Source organism: Oryctolagus cuniculus, chromosome 2 (assembly GCF_964237555.1).
Source record: "Oryctolagus cuniculus chromosome 2, mOryCun1.1, whole genome shotgun sequence".
Classification (NCBI taxonomy): domain Eukaryota; kingdom Metazoa; phylum Chordata; class Mammalia; order Lagomorpha; family Leporidae; genus Oryctolagus; species Oryctolagus cuniculus.
The window spans coordinates 58,115,899-58,140,028 of NC_091433.1; the positions used below are offsets into that span (position 1 = coordinate 58,115,899).

The window sequence follows — 24,130 nt, forward strand, 5'->3', positions numbered from 1 at the left end:
TGTTTTTATATTTTTAGACCAGTACATTAGACTGTATTTAAAAATACAACTAATAATGGTCTGGATTCCACCTTTAAAAAGTCTATTTTGTAAGTAATTTAATTTTTAATGTGATTCATTAGATAACTTCAAGTGTAATATTCTACACAAGTGTTTCTTGTTTTGGTATGATTTTCCTTTTTGATGAGATTTTAATACAATCATAGACCACATAGTCTCACTCTTCGCTTTCTTTTCTATAAAGAGTGTTGCAAATATTTAGAGTTCATACATAGATTTATAGAATTTTTGGAACTGAAAACAATCTTCCAGAAAATCCGGTTGAGAAGCTGTGTTTTAGATACAAGAACCAAGACCTACGATTAGCAACTAATAGCAATCATACCCTATTGCTTGGTGCAAAGTTGTCTCATTTTAAATCCTTAGTTTTCCTGGATAGGATTTCCTGTCCTACTTGTGTTGCATCTCTAGGGTTGTTCACTCCAATATTCTTTGTCCTTCCACATAAAGAATTTTCATTCAAATATAAACTCATTTCCAGCTTCCTTCCGTTCAATTAGCATTGAACAATGTTATTAACGCAGCTTGAGTGTCTGCCTTTTATACCTTAAATGATTTCTGTGAGCATAAAGATTCCATGTAAAAACTATGAAAGTTTTGTGACATGGGTCACAGTCCTCCTAATATTGGCCTGTAATGTTTTAAATCTGTATTTGCTGCCATGAATGAATTGCCAATATTTAAAAATTCATAATTTTCTACATAAATCTTAATATTTCTAGTTCTCTAATAAATTTCATAAATTTCACAATGTGGGATGGCCTTTTCTAATAGTAGCAAACCCTTTACATAGAATTTTTTTTTTTTTTTTTTTGACAGGCAGAGTGAACAGTGAGAGAGAGAGAGACAGAGAGAAAGGTCTTCCTTTGCCGTTGGTTCACCCTCCAGTGGCCGCTGCGGCCAGTGCGCTGCGGCCGGGGCGCCGTGCTGATACGAAGCCAGGAGCCAGGTACTTATCCTGGTCTCCCATCGGGTGCAGGGCCCAAGCACTTGAGCCATCCTCCACTGCACTCCCGGGCCACAGCAGAGAGCTGGCCTGAAAGAGGGGCAACCAGGACAGAATCCGGCGCCCCGACCGGGACTAGAACCCGGTGTGCCGGTGCCGCAAGGCGGAGGATTAGCCTAGTGAGCCGCGGCGCCGGCCTTCTTTACATAGAATTGTACTTTCCCATCACTGCTTATGGATTTCCCAACCCTTGTCCAGGTGTTATAAGTCATTCATCATTTTATGATCTGTTTCTTCTTTAGTTTAAATTGAATTTCTTGATGTCTATAGAAATTTGAAACTTTGGTTTCTATTATCTGAAAGACATGAAGATCAGGACTGGGGGAGATAGGTGTATGCCAATGCAAAAGAAGTTTATCAGATAATGGAAATGATTGACTTGTTTTCAAATTTGTTTTTCAAGGCAAACATGTCACAGGTAAGGCAAGTTGGATTGCTGGCTGCTGGATGTCAGCCATGGAACAAAGATGTGTGTGCTGCCAATGGAGACAGGTTTGCATATTGTGCTACCCTGGCAATCTATATTTATCAGGTAAAATAAAACTAATTATTTTTAAATTATAATAGATAAAAATTAATATTTATTCAACACTTACAGCCCTTATCATGTGAAAAGCATAATGCTGTTAATTTCACTGTATGTATATTTTCTATTTTTGCTGTTTATACTATATTGGCTTTATAAGTTACACTTCTAGAACCTGTTTATATCATATATTGTCAATTTTATATGAAAAGATTCTGTCAACAATTGAATAATTTGAGTAGTCTGTATAAATAATTAGAGTAAGTGAAGGTATGATATTTATTTAAGACAAAAGCCTTTATAACTATTGCAGCTGCTTTTTAAAATATCCTATGGGCATGCAATGATTTCTTAACAGTTCCCAATTTATACAGCTGATGACCTCTTACTAAATTTTTCCATATAGAGGTTCCATAATCATCATAAATCCAAGGCCATGCTTTCTCCTTAAACTCAGAGGTAATATATCTGTGTGACCAACTAACTTTTGATCTAAACCAGAAATGTGAGAGTTGTCTGAATTCCTCTTCTGCTCACATACTATAGCCTTGGTAAACAAGAGTGAATGGTTCTAGTATTTTGTATCTTCTTTACATCCTTCTCATTTAAACAAAAAGTCTTTACTACTTCTACTCTGCCTCTTTCTAATTTATACTTCAGAAAAATAATCATCTAATACAAATCTAAATTTGAAAAATTTTAATTACTAATCACACTTTAATAGTTTTAACATCTAAACTTCACAGTATAGTTTTCAAGATTTCTTGTGATCTTGCTATCTCTGTTTCTCCTTTCATTCTGTGTTCCCAATCTACCAAACTGATTGTATTTTTCCAGAACATCTTGGACTCTTTCATATATTGCCTTCGCTTACAGTAGTTTTTCAGTTTGCCTACATTGCATATCTGAAGAATATTTCCTCATCTTTCAGATCTCAGGTTAACATATATAAATACTCTTTTCTGTATTCTGCTTTTGACCCATTTTTATTTGTGAAGGACTTTATAAAGTAGACTGCTTCTCGACATGCTTCCGTTTACTAGAAGTGAATCTTCCCCATCTTTGAATTCTCAAATGCTTGCATACTCTCAGAAACTTAGTAGACATCCATTAAATATCTTAAATGAATTAGATGATTTTTTTTAAATGTATCTTAAAATAGCAACTCATTTGGGGTAAAAGTAAAAACTAATGTCTTATTCTCCAGTAAAATCCTTTTAATTATGGTATACTAGTTAATTGTTGGTACTGTCGTGGTTTACGAATATTTAAGAAATACTTTCATTGATCCCTAAAAGATAATTTTCCATAAAAACAGAGTAAGATTTTATGTAATCTATTTCAAGACTAGAAACATTCAGCAATCAAATTGTACCTTCAATTTAATGCATTCATTCACATTAGACAGCAGCAAGCCTTCTAAATGCCTGCTTTTTTCCTCCTATCTTCCCTTTTTGTACTCTACATTTACTTCCAAGCTTCTCAAACCCAGATTCTTCCTATAAGTCCTCTACCCTAGTTTTCAGTCCCTTTCTTTTTGTCTTTTATCTTGTTCTTCTATTTTTTATTTTGTCTTTTATTTTGTCAGTCAAGACAGACTAGTCCTCTTAAAGAGGTAAGCGTGGTAAGAAACTGAGTGGATGAAAGTAGAGACCATTTTTTCAAATGTGTATACGTCCAAATATTATGACATTTTATGAGAAAAATATTGGGAAGATTAAGTTAAAATTAACATAAAGGGCCTATGTCACTAAAGACTAATGCAAACAAAACTTATCCTGATTTAGAAATTAATGCAAGAAAACTCAGGTGACAGTTCATTATTGTATTGTATTGAAGTACCCTAACCATGGAGTAATTTGTGATCCATCTCAGTCTAACAATATAATCTCATAATTCTGAATTGTAAATATAAAGGAATGTACTAATAAATTGATACTTACAAATAGTTAAATATTCTATAGTGTACTTACAGATACTATATGGATAACTTGAATAGTATAGCCAGTGAAAGGTCACTGATGTGCAACATAGTTTCCTTGTATATTTTTTGTAATTATGGATTATTCTACTGAATTTTTAACTTAAATTGCAGGTTTTCCTATTAGATACATTCACAGTATGTAGCATAGGTAACTTAAGTTGCTAAATACTTTAAAACTCAAAAATTTATTCATTTATAAATATATAGCAAACATAAAATTACAGGCCAACTCAAATTATTTCTACATAGCTAAACAGAAGAAGACACCCTTGATACTGGATAGTCTTTAATAATGTTTTCATCCACAGTTATCCAAGATTACTGAAATTACAGAAAAAGAAAGTTGGAGAAAATAATTTGGTCATCAATTAGAATTTTATATATAACATACAGCTCCATTTGTAATAGAAAAAAGTGACAATTAAATATTAAATAATATAATAAGTGCCTGTTCCTTCAATAGTATTAATTGAATGTTTTCTACTGGCTAAGCAATACTCAGCACTAGAAATGCAACTATGAACAAACTAGGCAAATTCTTCTTTTGGAATGTAATATTCTTAGTAAGAGCAGAGAACAGAGAGAAGTGATAAAATGAGTAAACAAATTAGTAAATACTTCAGGAAGAAATTTATTCTACAAAGGCTGTAAATTTAGGTAATAAGATAGAGAGTCATGTTTTGGGAAGAGTTATGAATTTGGATAGCATGATCAGAAAACATTTCTCTAAAGAGATGCTTTTGAATTCAGACATGAGTAGGATTTTGAATAATCCTGGGAAAATCAGTAGTAGAGCCTTAGAGAACAAACAAACAGCCATTATAAGGTCGAAAAACAGAAATTTTGCAATATTAAAAATCAAGATTTTCAGAGTAAAAAAGGAAGAGGGTGTTGTGAAGTTAGTTTGACAAGATAGTAGAGGTTTGATCATGATAGGGTATTGTAGGTCATGTTAGCAGTAAGGATTTTACAGAAAGTGTATAGTTAATGAAAGTGTGGTATAATAAATATTTAATATAATAGGGATTTAAAAACTTGCAAAACACTGAAAGATTCCTTAAATGTTGAAAGGCCAGTGCATAAGAAAATGACATATATGTATAATCTAAGAGATATAATGCGATGGATCAATTAGGCCACTAACTAATGGAGGCAGGTTTACAAATAAAATAGAAAAAATAGGACCATTCATTTCATCTGTTAACATATGAAAATATAAAATAATGCCCCATCTGAAAGCCAATAACAGGAAAGCATCCATAATATCATTGCACTGGAAGCTTTGGGCAGCTTAATAATGTAATAATAAGCACTTGGTTTATTAAACCTAAATTTTTTTATTCTTATATAAGTGAAAAATCACATACCGATATTTCAAAACTAAGATTATTATCCCTTAAGAAGTATGTATAACTATAGAAAGATATAATAAAGCTCTGATTTGTCATGCATGTATAAAAGGAAAACATTTATTTTTACTTATTGTCACTCCCCCATTCACAGAGGAACGACACAGGACCCTGCGCTGTTCTTTTGTCTGCTCGGCCCTTCCCGGGTTGGCTGCTGACCCCTCCACCTCCATGGAGGGGCGGTTCCCCCTGCCACTTTCCCCACTTCCACGGGGGAGCGGCACACCGCCAGCCGGCTCTCTCGGGGGCTGCTCAGATGTTATGCGGATGTTCCCAGTGCATGTTGTCTCTCTCCTCCTTTATAGTCCTCTTCCACCAATCCCAACTCTGCTACCCACATGCCGAGCACGCTGCTCTCCTCCAATCAGGAGCAGGATCAGCTCCTGCAGCTTATCAGTCAAGTTGGCGAGAGGCAGCTGCGTAGAAGTTGTTTACTCCCTTTCAGTGCCATATTGTGGGAGAGCAGATGCATAGAATAAGTCTTAATTCCAGTAACTTAGCCTAGTCCAAGTTACTCCCCACACTTATTTTTAAAATTGATGTTTCATTTCATTTCAAATGGTTTTCTTCAGATGATTGAATACTCTTGAATGTAAACCGAGACTTGTAATGTGTTCATATCTTTCTTCTTATTGCTGAACTAATTTCACTTATGTATGCTTTGTGTAATGTGATTAGTAATGCGTAGTGAGTTGTCTAAAGAGGAGCACTAAAGTGTTTTATTTATATATTTTGTTTTAGTTGGATCACCGTTACAATGAATTCAAACTTCACGCAGTTATGTCTGAACATAAAAAAACAATCACAGCAATCTCTTGGTGTCCTCATAACCCTGATCTGTTTGCAAGTGGCAGTACCGATAACTTAGTGATCATTTGGAATGTTGAGGAACAAAAAGTCATTGCTAAACTCAACAATACAAAAGGTATACTTATAACTGGGATTTATTTTACTGAATAAAATACTTTCAATATTTCTACTGGTATTATTAGTTCAGGTTTTAAAGTAATGTTTTCAGACTTTCTAATGGTAACCTATGTAAGAAAGACATTTCACTGCATATCCTATAAGTGCACCAAACTGAAACAAGATTTTGTGAATTAATTGTCATTAGACTATATTATCAACCAAGAACAAAGTCAATACCAAACAATCTCATTGATGTTTAAATACAGTATGAAAATTTCCAAAATAAATATAAAAATGAGAAGAAATGATTTTAATAAGATTTGCCTATCCATTACTCTAACCCAATTTTTAATACATGGATAATTTTGTGCATATATTTGGTACAGAGATTAACTGGTTTTATGATTTTCATTTAAATTTGGTCAATTCCTACTTCAAGTGTTTGAATTTGAATAATACCATTAAATTATTCTATGTAGTATGTGGAAATCTTTACTCAATCTTTTTAATTTTTATTTTTAAGGTTTTAACAGGTTCAATATAGTTCATAGAAACATTTCCTGAATCTAGTGATATTACCTCATGATGATAAGATTGAATAATCATTGTTCTGCATTAAATTTGCATAATTTACTCCTTTTTTGAGCACATAATATTGCTCAATTGATTATGGTTTTTGGCTACTGCTGAATGTTTTCTCCATATTCAGCTTCAAAAATGAAGATTGTAAGTTTAAGATAGAAAACTGAAACAGGAGAATCTTACTGGCTATTATGTTCAAGATTCTTTCATAAGATTCTTCTAATGTATAGCAACAATATTCATAATTCATAGACAGTTATCCTGAATTTTTTCATGATAATACCTTTTGGAACCTTTAGATATATTCAGCATATTTAGCATATTGTGTTTTCCCTTGTCTTTTCAAGTTTAAAGAATGCTAAAAAATCAATAAATGCATCTATTTAAATATATACAGTACAAAAATATATATCAGTGAAATTGACATATTGAGATTTAATTATTGTTTGTAGCCTTGTCTATATTCCTGAGGAATTCTGGTCTTTCTGCTTACTACCTTACTATCCTTATTTAGTGGAGGATTAAGATTGTAATTATAAACTAAATTGAAAGAATGTCATCAGAAAAATAAGAAAGAAAGGAGGAGAATGGTTGGAAAGTATCATTATGTTCTTAAAATTGCATATATGAAATACATGCAATATATTACCTTTATATTAATTATTAATTAATTTTAAAATGTAGACAAAACTCCAGCCAAAAATATTTGCTAAATGAGTTAATTTTTAACTAGAAAAATGTAAATCTCAATTCCATGTTCATATAACCCATTTTTAATTTTCACCTGCAGTAATTTATTAGACAATGAATAAAGTTTTCTCCAATCTCTGAGCAAAATATTTTTAAAAGTCAATTCTTCAGTGCTCTTCTGTGGACATAATGAGCAGATTTCCTTTATTTTTTTAGTACATCAAGGAGAAAAAGACAAGTTGTCTTTGGTACAAAGCTTTGTGATATATTACAGTGATTGGTGGACTCAAAATTATTCATATTTCATCATGTTTTCTGGGCATATGTCTTTCTCCACTTAGCATGTATCCTCCACAATTATATATCCTGACCAGGAATGTTATTCCCCAAATATTTTAAATTCAGTTTTGTATGAGATTAATTTTAAATAACTCAACACATCTTCATTAAAATACTTCCCACATTTTGTGGCATAAACTAAAAATGTTTCATAATATTGTTCTCTTAAAATTGCAACAAAAACCTCTGTGAGACTATACCTGCATAATAAGTATATCTTCTAAATGTTATACAAAAGTAGAGATTAGGCAACCTATTATTATATTATTTCCTAGTGTAGCCATGAACTTATCATCAAACATCATATAGATCACATCCATTTTTGGTGAAGAAATTATTTTCCTTCATCAGGTGTGAGCACTGTGTTTTCATTGACCACTGTAATTATAAATAAGACTTTCTGGTTAGCAGTCATCGAACTAATAGATAATTCTGGTAAAAATTTTTGTAAACTTCACATCATTTCTTTCTTTGAAACCTTTAAAAGACTTGTCAACAACTTCATACTTCTTAATTTGAAGATTGAAAGTTTTGGGTTTGTGAAAAACAAAAGAGCATTTTTGTAATTTTAAATAAATAATTTTGAAGTGTGCTGAATTTCATTTTCTGTTATACAATCCAACTTCAGTAAAGTAGTAATTGCTTTAAATGAACTTCTCCGCAACTTCCACATACAGTAATTGGGCTTGAAGCTATTTCTGTTTTGTTTTTCATTGCTTTTTCCAAATAAGCAAACAATACTCTTGAAGGAAAATGATTTTTAATTAGTTCAAATGTAAATGTAATTGTCACCACCTTGGATAATGTCACATTTTCTGTAACAATGTATAATACTGCTTACCTTTTTCAGAATATTGTTGAAATTATTAAATGACTTGATATTTGCAGAACACTTAGAAGTGCTTGTATGCTTGTATATAATACAAGATACTACAGAATTGTTTTCTGTTATAATAATATGGCATTGTTTCTGGCTTACTCATTTACCTGTTGCCTGCTCAAATATGCATTCAGAGAAGCCAACACTGTATTTTCCTTTGTCAACTCTGCTGTGGCGATTTGATCATACAAATTAGCATCCCTTATTGGGGAAATACATATTTTAATGTAACCTAAATCTGTATTAATTTTATATTTGCCTTATTGACTCACTCAACAAATGTATATGGAATGCGTCAGGCCCTAAATAGGCATTAGGCTGCTGGTTTCTGTCTCTTTGAGTACATAGAGTGTTGATGCAAATTGTGCTTATTGTCCACCAACAATTTTCTTTTTTTTTTTTTTTTTTGGTTGGAATTTTTTTCTTTTTTTTTTTTTTTATCTTTTATTTAATGAATATAAATTTCCAAAGTACGACTCATGGGTTACAATGGCTTTCCCCCCCATACCGTCCCTCCCACCCACAACCCTCCCCTTTCCCACTCCCTCTCCCCTTCCATTCACATCAAGATTCATTTTCGATTATCTTAATATACAGAAGATCAGCTTAGTATACCTTAAGTAAGGATTTCAACAGTTTGTTCCCACACAGAAACATAAAGTGAAAAATAATAGATGATTTTTTTAAATGATGATGAAATCAGATCAGACCTATTGTCATGTTTAATCCCAGTGAGAGTCAAGTTGGGAATTGATAATTTCTTTTTTTTTTTTTTCTTTTTTACAGAAGATCAGTTTAGTGTACATTAAGTAAAGATTTCAATCGTTTGCACCCCCATAGAAACACAAAGTGAAATATACTGTTTGAGTACTCGTTATAGCATTAAGCCTCAGTGTACAGCACATTAAGGACAGAGATCCTACATGAGGAGTAAGTGCACAGTGACTCCTGTTGTTGACTTTACAAATTAACACTCCTGTTTATGGCATCAATAATCTCCCTATGCACCAGTCATAAGTTTCCAAGGCTATGGAAGCCCCTTGAGTTCTCCGACTCTTATCTTGTTTAGACAAGGTCATAGTCAAAGTGGAGGTTCTCTCCTCCCTTCAGAGAAAGGCACCTCCCTCTTTGAAGACCTGTTCTTTCCACTGGGATCTCACTCACAGAGATCTTTTTGCCAGAGTGCCTTGGCTTTCCATGCCTGAAATACTCTCATGGGCTTTTCAGCCAGATCCGAGTGCCTTTAGGGCTGATTCTGAGGCCAGAGTGCTATTTAGGACATCCGCCATTCTATGAGTCTGCTGAGTATCTCACTTCCCATGTTGGATCACTCTCCCCTTTATTTATTCTATCGGTTGGTGTTAGCAGATACTAGACTTGTTTATGTGCTCCCTTTGACTCTTAGTCCTTTCATTATGATCAATTGTGAACTGAAATTGATCACTTGGAATAGTGAGATGGCATTGGCACATGCCACCTTGATGGGATTGAATTGGCAGAGTGGACAGTGAGAGAGAGAGAGACAGAGAGAAAGGTCTTCCTTTGCTGTTGGTTCACCCTCCAATGGCCTCCGCGGCCGGCGTGCTGCGGCCGGCGCACCGCGCTGATCCGATGGCAGGAGCCAGGAGCCAGGTGCTTCTCCTGGTCTCCCATGGGGTGCAGGGCCCAAGCACCTGGGCCATCCTCCACTGCACTCCCTGGCCACAGCAGAGAGCTGGCCTGAAAGAGGGGCAACCAGGACAGAATCCGGCGCCCTGACCAGGACTAGAACCCGGTGTGCCGGTGCCGCAAGGCGGAGGATTAGCCTAGTGAGCCGCGGCGCCGGCCCCACCAACAATTTTCAATTCTGTGTCTTTGTTCATACTATTTCCTCATTTTATATATTTAGACTACTCATCCTTCAAGATTGAATTCAAATCTAGTTTCTTTAAAGCTCTGTAATCTATGTCCATGAAAATCATTTTGGGAAGCTTGTTAAGTCAATTCCTGGGCCATAATTCACATGATCTGTTATGCTATATTCAATTTGTTGATTCTGATGCAGCTGACTAGTGTATCGCTATGGGGAGATTCATAATCACTCTGGAGTGATTTCCCTATAACTTATTTTATGTGTGATTTATTTGGTCACACTATACTAGGAATTAATAACTTTTATAATATATTTTATGATTTCAAATGTATTTTACATATATTATATTTCTTTTTCTTAATATTCATGTGTAATAGGTGACCAGCTGTTTTTATTATTAATCTCCACTTTATAGATTCAGAAAGAGATTTAAAGAGATAAAGTGACTAGTTTATTTCCTCTAAAGCAAAGATTTGAAACAAACTCCTAAAGCATTGTAACAAGTCCATTGTTATTAAATTTTTATAATAGCACTTATCTATTCACAGTTGAACCTCATCTCCCTAAATTGGTATTTATTTATTTATTTTTAATTTTTGAAATTTATATAAAAGGAACACATTTCATATATACAGTTTTAAGAAAATAATGATATTTCCCACCCTACACCCCCCCTTTCCCTTGTTTCCACCCTCTCTCCTCCTTCTTTTCTTATTATTTTAATTTTTGCAATACCCCATTGGTACTTAAAATCCTTTGAAGCAAGAATTGTATACCATATTGTGTTGTATATATAGAATGCCTAAAGAGGGTCTTATATACAAATATAAGCATTTGTTGCTTTGATATATAATTTACTAAGATAAATAACTTTATACATTTCTTTCAATATATGAATCATATATTCATATTAGTAATATTTGAACCTAACTCTACTTTTCTTTTTTATTATGGAAGTTTTTTAAATATATACCATGCATTCTGTGGGGTTACTTTATAAATCCAGTCCTCAAGTAAGAAAATAGCATATTTCTTAAATAATGAACAAGGTTTTTATTTTGCTTTGTTTCATAAATGTACCATATGAACACTATTGAATGGTAGAGAATTATGCTTCATCTCCTTATTATATACCTATGTTTAATTTACTCCAGGGATACCTGCCTGTCTTAGCTGGTGCTGGAATGCAGATGATACTGTGGCATTTATTTCCCACAGAGGTCCACTGTTCCTTTGGACCATATCAGGACCAGATAGTGGAGTCACTGTACATAAGGAAGCCCATAGCTTCTTGTCTGATATCTGTATATTCAGGTGGCATACCCAGAAAAAAGGAAAAGTTGTGTTTGGTCATATTGATGGAAGTCTATCAATTTTTCAGCCAGGTAAGAATTGAATTACTGAAGTCTCTTAAACTATATTTTATTATCATGCATAATTTCTTACTTGCAAAGTATAAGCCCAAAAGGAATAAAATTTTATATAATATTTGTGAAAATATTATACTGCATTGTACTGATTTCAAATACTGCATTGAAGGAACCTTTATTATAGGCACTGTAATATATTCAGTTCAATTGTACAGATTTTTCTTTGAAGCAAATCAATCAGTTGTCTCAAATTTTTACCTTTTGTCAATTATTTTTTATTTATTATTTGTGAGAAAGCATATTTTTAATTTACATTTTAGTCAAAGGATTATTGGCCCCACTAAATACAAAGTTCAATAAGTATAAAGATCATAGTCCAGCAAGAAAATAGGCAAAGGCTGGAAACAATAGTCGGATGAAGAGATGCCCAACTTTCTTTATTTCTGCACACTTATTCAGAAAATAACCTGGGGGCTGGCGCTGTGGTGTAGCAGTTTCTTTTTTTTTTTTCTTTCACTACTCATGTATAAATTGTGATTATAAAAATGATAAAATGAATGAGAAAGAAATAACCATAAATGTGGATGTGCTGTTTGTAATGCACGCCCCTGATCTATTTATTTATTTATTTATTTATTTGACAGGCAGAGTGGACAGTGAGAGAGAGAGACAGAGAGAAAGGTCTTCCTTTGCCGTTGGTTCACCCTCCAATGGCCACCGCGGCCAGCACGCTGCGGCCGGCGCTCTGTGCTGATGCGATGGCAGGAGCCAGGTGCTTCTCCTGGTCTCCCATGGGGTGCAGGGCCCAAGTACTTGGGCCATCCTCCACTGCACTTCCCTGGCCACAGCAGAGAGCTGGCCTGGAAGAGGGGCAACCGGGACAGAATCCGGCGCCCCGACCGGGGCTAGAACCTGGTGTGCCAGCGCCGCAAGGCGGAGGATTAGCCTAGTGAGCCGCGGCGCCGTTCACCCTGATCTAAGTACTTCAGTAAACTAACTCATTTAATCATTTTTATGTTCATTTCTTATAGTTTTTAGGTTATTTTTCTACTAGATTGTAGGTATTTTTATTATTTTTTAAAATTTCTTATATATTGTTTAAAAAAGGATTTATTTATTTATTTGAAAGTCAGAGCTACAGAGAGAGAGAGAGAGAGAGAGAGAGAGAGAGAGAAGAGAGAGAATATCTTCCATCTGCTGGCTCACTCCCCAAATGACCACAGTGGCTAGGAGTGGACCAGGAGTTAGGATCTTCTGGGTCTCCCATGTGGGTGCAGAAGCCCAGGTACTTGGGCCATCTTCTGCTGTTTTCCTGGGCATGTGATCAGGGAGCTAGATCGGAAGTGGAGCAGCCGGATCTCGAACCTGTGCCCATGTAGGATGCCGGTGTCACAAGCAGCAGCTTTACCTGCTATGCCACAACACCAGTTCCCATATATTTCATATATAAAATTTTAAACCCCTGCCTCCCTCCCTCATTCCTTTTTTTGTTGTACTTCTTAATTTTCGTAATAACATACTTTGAATTTACTTTATCATTACAGGTTTAACCCTGTGAGGTAAGTATTGTCATATCATCCATTACAAAAATAAAAAAACTGAGGGACACAGAGGCCCAGTAGCTTAGCCGAGAGCACAAAGCCAGTAAGTATGAAACTAGGATTTGGGTCTAGACAGCCAGCTCCAAAGTCTATGCTTTAATCACTATATGATGTTTTTCATTTCAGTACAAGTTTCCCCTATTCCTGTGCTGCTGAAGCTCAATGAACTTTGTAATTGTTGACATAATCAGCTATATTATCTGTGTGTTTTTTTTCTTTTGCAGTTTTTCTAACAAATAGGAAAGCTATTCAAGAACCTTAAGATTGCAAAAGCAAAGCATTTGCATATGACCTTCCTCACTTTGACAAATTCTCCTGCATCCATATGTCAGTTATGTCTTCTGTATCAAAAGGCCAGATTTGCATTCTCAGTGTTCTCAGAGCTTAGCAATACACAAGGAGAAATTTAGTATGATTGTAATTGAGGAATTTTTTAAAATAATTTTATTTATATTTTAAAGGGAATAAAAATCAGAAGCATGTTCTGAGACCTGAATCTCTTGAAGGAACAGATGAAGAGGATCCAGTTACAGCCCTGGAATGGGACCCACTGTCTATAGATTATCTCCTGGTGGCTAATTTGCATTATGGAATTCGCCTAGTAGATTCTGAATCACTTTATTGCATAACAACATTTAATTTCCCCAGTGCAGCAGCTTCTGTTCAGTGCTTAGCATGGGTTCCCAGTGCTCCTGGGATGTTTGTAACTGGAGGTAAGCTGACTGCCATCATCCAGGTTTGAACTGTCTGTATATTCTTTAATAGAATCAAGTAAATTGTAGCAATTTGTACAAAGTTTATTAATATATCTCAGATATTATCATCTATCTTGATAAATACCCAGTTTACATTTATATATGCTATATATCATTGACATAATGAGAAATAAAAATTAAATTAGATTCTTGTGTTTCTGGAAATTTCTGGAAATACGCTGCAATATTAAGAGTGTTGTGATGCTTACATTTCAGGAATTGCTGGTTGTCAGTGAAGGTACGGACCAGAAAAAAAGTTTGCCTGAATGGGAACACTGTTAGCCTCAGCAGTGATTTGATAGCCTGTGATACCAAGGCAGACCTGAACTTTCCTAGACAGTGGGAATTATGACTTTGCATTAAAAGCATGCCTAGATTTCCTAATGGTTAATGGTCTCCTAACATGAGAGCAATGGCAAAGCTCAGTGATGATGAGATATGGCAAGATGAGACAATTTAGGAATAGTAGCTAGAAGTTAAATGACTTTTTACTTTTACTGTTAAGTTCAGAGAGGCTTCTAAAGAGATAGTACACTGTCAGCCACTGTATAAATAATCCCCATATTTGGTTAATATAAACTAATACATAAAAATTCTTTATCCTATCAACATTCTTAGAGAAATGTTTTTACTTCTTAAATTCTTACATTGTACATGGGTGTAGATAGTTTTTATGTATCTTAATTGCCTTTAATTTTACATTATATAATTAATACGCATGAACATTTTAATGTTTATTCTTATTATTGAAATATACTTAACATAAAATAAATTAACCATTTTTAAAGTATACAGTTCAGTGGTTTCTAGTATATTCATAAAATTGTACAATCATCATCACTACCTAATTCCAGAATATTTCCTCTTCTCCTCATCTCTAACAAGCCCTGTACCCAATAGCAGTCACTCTTCAATACTCCTTTTCCACAGCCCCTGTTGCACAAATGCGCATTTGTAAACCACTAATCTGCTTTGTATTTCTGTGGATTTTCCTGTTTTAGACAGTCCATGCAAGTCAAAGCATTCAATATGTCTACTTTTTTGGCTTCTTTTACAGGAAAAAAAAAGTTTTAAGGCTCTTACATTTTGCAGCATGTATCAGTACTTCATTCCTTTATATTTAATACATATCTGTTAAAAGCATTTGCCAGGTTTTAGTTATCGATTCATCAGTTGATATACCTTTTTGTTTCCATATCAATGCTATTATGAATAATGCTGCAATGGGCATGTATGTACAAGGCTTTTAAAACTTTTAATTGACACATAAGAATTGTTCATCTGTATGGGCTACCATATGGAAATTCAGTATACACACACACACACACACACATGTATACACAATGTTTAATGATCAAATTGGAGTAATTACAATTTCTGTCTTCTTAAACATGCATCATTTCTTTGTATTGGGAGCCTTCAGACCCCCTCTATAAAGTACATAGTAAATTGGAGATAAACTATATTCTCTCTACTACGATTTTGTCTTTGTGTACCTGGCTCATTTCACCTGACATAATATCTTCCAATTTAATCCATGCTGCCACAAACAAACGACAGGATTTCATTCTTTTTTATGGCTGAGTCGTATCTCATTGTCTATCTACATATGCCACATATTATATAATCCCTTCTTCTGTTTTTTGGACACCTCAGTTGATTCCACATTTCAGTTTTTGTGAATAGGATATAATAGCGTTAGAGTATGTGTGTCTCTGATATATACTCATGTATTAGTCCATTTTCTATCATTATAACTAAATATCTAGGGTGGATGATGAATAAAGAGGTTTATTTAGCTCACACTTTTGGGGATTTAAGGTATGGCACTGGTATCCACTCAATGTGGCAAATCCCTTATGGCAGATGGCCTCGTGGTGGGAGTACATGGAACAGGCAGAGAGCACATAGTAAGCTAAGCAAGAGAACAGGGAAGGTTTAATCTTGCTTTTTCAGAGCAACCTTCTTGTGAGAACCACTGTGGTCCTGTGAGAACTGTTAATTCCTCTTGAATTTCATTTGCAGTACACTGCAGCACTACCCCACAAATACTGTAATGGAATAGTAGCTGTTTATTCTTTGTTGTGGCCCTTGTTTGTCAGAGGAATGTGTGTCCAGCACCTCTAGTCAGCTATCTTAGTAGTACTCAAAGTTATGTAGAAACTTTTGTATGGATATATGGTTATCATTCTGTTGACTAGCTACCTAGGAGTGGAACCACTGGGTCATAGAATTCCATGTTTCATCATTTGAGGAACTTCCAGACTGTAGGCTAAATGGCTGTTAATGTGACATTTTTGGAAGGAAGAGAATTTCCTAATTGGTCTTTGGGGGTGTTTAACAATTCTTATTTTATTGAAAGTGGACAGTGAAGCAGTTTTCAAACATTCAAAACAGAAATTATTATTTAATTCCATAATTAGATTTCCTAGAACACATGTATGTCAGTGAAGTGTTTTTTTTGGTAGTCACATTGTTGTGATCTTTATGGGAGGAAGCTGTAAAGGCAGGCAGTTGCTAGCCCTATAAATGGGATTGGAACAGAAAAACAGTGAAACTTGCCAAAACTGTAAATATTCAATTGTATTTCAATGGTTTCTTTGATTGTGCTACTTTATAGTATTATTACTTGAAAGATGTTAATAATAAATGTTAAAAATCTTGAAAGTTGAAGCTTCTATTATTTTTATATCTAGGTATTGTAATTTCAGGCAAAATTTTTAGCATGTACTTTTTTCTGATTTGAATAGATTCTCAAGTGGGAGTTCTACGCATTTGGAATGTTTCAAGATCAACACCTATTGATAATTTTAAATTAAAGAAAACAGGATTTCACTGCTTACATGTGCTTAATTCTCCACCAAGAAAAAAGTGTATGTAAAATTATCAGAAAAATTTTAATATGTTAGACTATCCTATTTTCTATAATTATTGATAGTGATTTAAACATATCAGATAGTATCAAATGCTACTTAAAAGCAATTTTAAAAAATAATATTTGACAATAAGTTTTCTAAAGGAACCATGAAAGCCAAAAAATGTATAATATTACTAAATTGAAAATATTTAAAGCCATTTTATATTTATAAATGCTACTAAGAATATTCAGATAATCTCAATTTTGGATATGAAGATTAAATGGAAATATTGGTGAAAATAAGTTGGAAATGCCAGTAGTGATGAGATTAAATAAGACTAGTCTAAACCAAGGGACTTTATATCTTAAATATGGCTTGTATATTATCTTATAGCTATAACTAAGCTAAAATAATCAAAATATTTGTTATAAGATCTAAACTATTGTTTCATGTATTCACCTGTTGTCACTGAGTTAGTAATTAGCATTACAGATATCCTATATCATCATTTATTTTTGTGTATTTTTATGATTATCACTCATTTCTTCTGTAATTAAGAAAAGATATCTGTAAGCTATAGAAAAATGTGGAAAATTAATGGGATACCTAGCATTAGAATTTCTTAAATGTAAAAAATAAATTGACTATAAGGTTATTATTGTTTGCATTTTGCTTGAATTATAAAAAATATATAGTAGAGTATTTAGTGGTTGAATATTAAAGGTAATTGGTTCCTCCTTATTGACCACTGTCTAACTTTAAAATATATTAAGTAAAGAGCAAGTGTTATTAAAATAAAGTTATTTTCATATCAAATTTAGTGGTTAATGGCAACTTGTAGAAACTCTCTGTGTTATAACTTCCAGCCTTTCCAACCTAAATTTGTCTGTGGAGTTCTAATACATTTACAGCTTGGAAACTCCAGATGTGGATTTATTAGCAATGGAGAAGTAATACACTGGAGACCTGCATGTTGTTTATGCATCCTGCATTCTTCTTTTCATTTTTGTGGGTTTCTTTATTTAGTAGCCAGTAACTTCCGTATCCTAAAATGACTGACATATCATAGATACTTTTCTTTTATATATTATTTTTCTCATTAAAAGGTAACCCAAGTCCATTAGACATAAATCAGAAAATATTAAGAAGCACATAAAAATCATCATTTATTTTTTAAGATTTATGTATTTATTTGAAAGTTAGAGTTACACAGAGAGAGAAGGAGAGGCAGGGAGAGAGAGAGGTCTTCCATCTGCTGGTTCACTCCCCAATTGACCGCAACAGCTGAAGCTGCACCGATCCAAAGCTAGGAACCAGGAGCTTCTTCTGAGTCCCCCACACACGTGCCAGGGCCCAAGGACTTGGGTCATCTTCTGTTGCTTTCCCAGGCTATAGCAATGAGCTGGATTGGAAGTGGAGCACCCGGGACTTGAACTGGCTCCCATATGGGATGCCAGCACTTCAAGCGGTGGCTTTACTCACTGTGCCACAGCGCTGGCCCCAAGAATCATTTTTGAATAATGTTTTTCAGGTCACTTGTTGTTGAGTTCCAGGTTTTTGTCTTCAATTTTTAGTGTAAGACAAGTATAACCAAGCTCACTTGTAAAGCTGAGATTTTAAATATATATATATATACACAAATTCCCCCAAAAAATGGATTACAAATAGAGGTTACAAATGTATTACAATGTTACTACAAATAGGATTACAAATGGATTACAAATATAAAGGTTATAAAAAATTAGAAAACACAGTCATAGACCATATGAATTTTTAACCAGACTGTCAACAAAATTTCATTGAACCAAATCGACTACTATTAAATGCCGCTTTTTTTTTTTAAGATTTACTTAATTATTTGAAGGGCAAAGTGGATGAAACTTATATAACAAACAAAATTTAAAAATTTTTTTCACTGATTTGGATATTAGTGGGAAAGAGTTACCTGCTTTGAAAGAAAAGAATTCACATTTATGTATGTTTATGGGGAGGGTTAAGGCTACAATGTCAGTATTTTGAATAAAGATTATAATTAAAAAATAATCATGCTGTGCTTTACTTTATGGGGAAATATACAAACCAGATATTCTGAACAGATTGTGATTCTTCATACAATAATTTTTATCCATTTTGCTCCTTTACTCCATCTGCTCTTCTATACGCCTCTTCAAAATAATATCCAATTTGTGCTTATATTCCCATTTACTTTGGTTATGCCACAGTGTTCATGTGGCAGAAAATGTAATTATTGCCTAAGGATTTACTGAGTCGCATTCTCAAATTTAAAACAAATTAAGGCCATAGTTTCATTCCAGTTGGAAGCTGGTGATATGAATACTTGTTTTTTTCTTCTTTTTTAGTTCCAATCCAATCTCCAATCAAAAATCATTATACATCCTCTACCAGCGAAGCAGTCCCATCACCAGTTTTGACACAGAATCAAGCATTTTCTCTTCCTCCTGGTCATGCGGTTTGCTGTTTCTTGGATGGTGGAGTTGGACTTTATGATATGGGAGCCAAGAAGTGGGATTTTCTTAGGGACTTGGTATGTCTGTGGTCATTCCTTATATTACATGTACTTATTTTGTGTAAACTAGTATGTGATATTTACTTTTATCAGTATAAGAATATTGTTAAAATTATATTGTAAGCAATGATTTTGTCAAGACTTTATCTTAATTGTTTAAAGATTTTAGAAAAATGTATAGAAATAAATTTTAAATATTAAACTTTAAAATTTTTATTTGAGATGCAAAGAGACAGATATACATATATATAGAGAAAGAGAGCTCCCATCCACTGGAAGCTATAAAACAGTTACACTAGTAGAAAAAAATCACACAATTTGAATCCAGTAGATTTTCTGTCAAGTATATAGCTACACTTTAATATTTTACTTAAAGTCTGTGTTAAATTTATAATTCCAATAAATCTTAAAAAGATGTTACTTAATTGTAAATTATTTTCATTGCTTTTCTCACTTTAAAAATGTCTACCAGTAGACAGCAAGCAGCCATTGTGTTCCTTAGACTTTTTCACATCTTAACACATCCCCAAATTTGAAATTGCTGAAAATATTACTAGAAACATCTCATTGTGATCTTCTGCTCTATTTAAAGCATCTACAACGATTTCAAATTATATAAGATAGAAAAATATTACTAATATACATTCTAAAATTTGTACTTATGTTTAAATGTTTGCTTTAATAAAATTAACAAAAGGGCTATAACATTGTGCTCTTCATCCATAATCTTCTTGCTGATAAGAAGAAAACAGGAAAAAAATGCATTTTTCCATCATCTGCAAATTTTAAGGTTTCCAAAAATAAAATTTGAAGTCATGGCAGTGAGATAACATTTTAAAATTCACATACAGACAGACCCTGTCTTGAATATGTTCTTAACACTGGAAGTGACCAAATGGAACAATTCAAGCTTGGTGAACATTTAGTCACTATAACAACTTGTCTTCCTTCCCTCTTGCTAAGCCTTGAAATATTTTCCCCTAACCTTTTACCTAAAAGATATTTATAGCAGTGTTGCAGTTGCCCAGGATTGTGAAATCTGACATTAACTGAAGTACAAAGATTTTAAAAGTCTTCCTTCTCTATTTTTACTGTATTAGTTGTAGAAGAGAAAGCCCTGTCCCTGTGTTTAAACTTCCTCCCTAGATTCCAACATTTTATAATTTCTGCTGCTTAAATAGGAGTTTCTATTCCTATTCTCCAATACAAGCATTGTTCAAAAATTAAAGGAAAAATGAAACAATAATATGTTTATTTTGGTAGAAAACTTTTTGAAATCTATGCATGGTTGCAGTTGTTTCATAATACATATTTTACAAGAATTTCTCAAGTCTCCTTATATTTGGAAGAAGAAAACTTGTAACTCTAGCCATTTAAGTAGTTTTTTGTAGATTTCCCTATAGTCACGTAGTGATTCGTAGTAACTTTAAAGATACATACACACACACACATCTGTATTTACCACTTTATAGTCTTCTGGGTGTTTGGGATCCAAATGACTAAGTAATGGCAACAATTTTTCAAGTCTCAAGGAATAGAATTGCTAAAATATTTTCGAACACTGCTCAGTAATAATTGTGTCATGCTTGATTCTTTCACTTATGCCAAAACTATGACGGAATCTTGAAGTATGTCGTTAGTATTTATTTTTTATTTTTTAAAGGAATATTTTCATTAGAGAGTTTCAGTCAGTTTTTTCTTGGCCTTCTATTATACTATTAATCTAGTAACTATTAAGAGTCCATTGTTTCGGCCGGTGCCGCGGCTCACTAGGCTAATCCTCCGCCTTGCGGGCGGCAGCACACTGGGTTCTAGTCCCGATCGGGGCGCCGGATTCTGTCCCGGTTGCCCCTCTTCCAGGCCAGCTCTCTGCTGTGGCCAGGGAGTGCAGTGGAGGATGGCCCAAGTCCTTGGGCCCTGCACCCCATGGGAGACCAGGATAAGTACCTGGCTCCCGCCATCGGATCAGCGCGGTGCACCAGCCGCAGGGCGCCGGCCGCGGCAGTTATTGGACGGTGAACCAATGGCAAAGGAAGACCTTTCTCTCTGTCTCTCTCTCTCCCTGTCCACTCTGCCTGTCAAAAAAAAAAAAAAAAAGTCCATTGTTTCATAAAGTACTGGCATATTATTTATGCATTAAAACATAAGAGAAAGATGCTTTGTATTGGATGAAATTGAAAAATGGCACATTTCAACATCTTTGTATTTGGTTGCTGACTTAAACAGTTGTGATTGTGTAGAACCCATGTCTATACAAAATATAGATTGAACATCCCTAATCCAAAAATCCCAAATCCAAGATACCACAAAATCTGACACTTTCTCAATGTTGACATTTGTCACAAATGGAAAATTTCACACTTGAGTTTATGTGACAGTTTGCAGTTGATGCATGTGCACTAAAAATATTGTATAAAATTACCTTCAGGCAGTGTGTTTAAAGTATGTATAAAACATAAGTGAATTCCATGTTTAGGTTTAGGTCATATGCCCAACATATATCATTATGTCTAAGTGACTATTCCAAAATCTGAAAAAAAATCCAAATTCAAAACAATTGAAATCTGAAACACATCTGGTTCTAAGCATTTCAGATAAGGGAGACTCAACTTTTAATGCAAATTATAGCATAGAGAAAATTCAGTCACAGTGATAAATCCAATTTTCTGTATATTTTGTTTGTCTATATATCATTGGATTAATATTTGAGACACCACAGTATTTGTGTCAACTTGATCAGATATTATGGTTTGTTTATTATAACACAGATTTTTCTCGATAGTTGTGACATTTCATAATACATTCCTAGGGACATGTGGAGACTATCTTTGACTGCAAATTCAAACCTGATGATCCAAATCTTTTAGCAACAGCTTCATTTGATGGCACTATAAAAGTCTGGGATATAAATACATTAACAGCAGTGTATACTTCTCCGGGTAATGAAGGAGTTATTTATTCCATTTCATGGGCTCCAGGTAAGAAATATTTTATTAAAATTGAGAATTAAGTTACTTATCTGAGTTTTATTTTCATTTATATTATTTCTTTCCTTTTGATGTCTTTGTTGAGATAACTGTAGAGGCAAGTGAATACCAATGTTATTGGTTGGTCAGTTTTTGAGAGGTTCTAGAATATACTACATATGGTGATACTTTGTTTCTGAGCCCTTTTGTATAACTGGGTCACATGGAAAAGATACATCTATTTGTAGCTATATTTATATAGCTATGCCTTTAAAGATACAGCAACTTTACATTATAAAAATTTTCCTGAAATTTTTCATGTGAATCAAATTTATGAAAATAATAAATCTATTTTCAGAGTTTATAATAGATTACTTTTTCTGTTACATCTGTTTCATAAATATTAATGATTACATGAGGGTATTTCACAATGTTCATGGGAAAATCGAACTAAAAGATAATTTGCAATTTCCACGAACTTTTGAAGATCCTTTGTGTACCAAGTAGAATTAAAATTGTAAACATGTAATTCTATATGAAATACTTTTCCAGTATTAAAAACTTCTATGGCATAATAGGATCTGTTCTTTGATGTCAGAAAGATGCAACTCACACTACCTGTACAATCCAGAAGAGAAGAGTTGTCCATGAAAACCTTTGACATTAACTCTCAAAATGCTATTTCCCTATAACAAATTATTTTACACATTAAAATGGATTTTTATCTTTATAAAGTGTGTATATATATGTATAAATACTTTACTTAATGTTCCTAATAGTGATATATTTATTTAATAACCACTTAATAATCAGTATGAATCTTATCCTTAAATATTTTATGAAAAAATTTTTATTTGAAAGGCAGAGTTACAGTGAGAGAAGTGAGAGATCTTCACCTGCTATTTCACTCTCCAAATGCCCACAATGGCTAGTCTTGTGGCAAGCTGAACTCAGGAGCCAGGAATTCTGCCCAGGGCCTATCATATGGGTATCAGGGGCCCAGGTACTAGGATCTTTATCCATCACTTCCCAAGCACATTAGCAGGAATCTGGATCAGAAGCAGAGTGGCCTGTCCTCAAACCAGGCACTCTGATGTGGGATGCAGGCATCCAAAGTAGTAAAGAACCTGCTGTGCCCCAATTTTATCCCCTCTTTATTTATTTATTGTTTTAATGAAGCCATCAGGCAATATGGAGTCACTTCAGTTTCTCCTGCCACTTCATTCCACACTTTTTTTTTTAAGATTTATTTATTTATTTATTTGAAAGTCAGAGTTACACAGAGAGAAGAGAGGCAGAGAGAGAGAGAGAGAGAGAGAGAGAGATAGAGAGAGAGAGGTCTTTCATCCAATGGTTCACTCCCAATTGGCCGCAACAGCCAGAGCTGCACCAATCCAAAGCCAGGAGCCAGGAGCCCGGAGCTTTTTACAGGTCTCCCACACGGGTGCAGGAGCCCAAGGACTTGGGCCATCTTCTACTGTTTTCTCAGACCATAGCAGAGAGCTGGATCAGAAGTGGAGCTGCCGGGATTCGAACTGGTGCTCATATGGGGTGCCAGCACTGAAGGTGGTGGTTTCACCCACTATGCCACAGCACCGCCCCCTCCTTATTTTTAATTTATGTCTGCAAATGCAGGGATTCTCAACCCTGAATTTATGGGTATCTGAGGATTATAAATATCTTCAGAGAGTCTAGGAATCTCTTGAATTTTTATAAGTATTTTTAAGTGAATGGATGTGTAAACCTGTATCTATCAGCATATCATAATGATCTGACAGAGCAATTTGTGACACAAATGAAGGTAAGGATCACTGAT

General features: G+C 34.1%; 1 protein-coding gene across 4 annotated transcripts in view; it reads left to right on the top strand.

Annotated features, from left to right (window-relative positions):
- WDR17 (WD repeat domain 17) overlaps window positions 1-24,130 on the top strand; it is a 105,920-nt gene that overhangs the window by 32,763 nt on the left and 49,027 nt on the right. For all 4 annotated transcript variants that reach the window (XM_051832508.2, XM_051832497.2, XM_070068306.1 and 1 more), the window contains 7 exons: window positions 1,470-1,598; window positions 5,727-5,910; window positions 11,392-11,622; window positions 13,670-13,921; window positions 16,714-16,836; window positions 19,182-19,366; window positions 22,158-22,326. In XM_051832508.2, coding sequence (XP_051688468.1) covers window positions 1,476-1,598; window positions 5,727-5,910; window positions 11,392-11,622; window positions 13,670-13,921; window positions 16,714-16,836; window positions 19,182-19,366; window positions 22,158-22,326 — 1,267 coding nt within the window. In that variant the 5' untranslated portion in view covers window positions 1,470-1,475. The remainder of the gene's footprint in view (window positions 1-1,469; window positions 1,599-5,726; window positions 5,911-11,391; window positions 11,623-13,669; window positions 13,922-16,713; window positions 16,837-19,181; window positions 19,367-22,157; window positions 22,327-24,130) is intronic.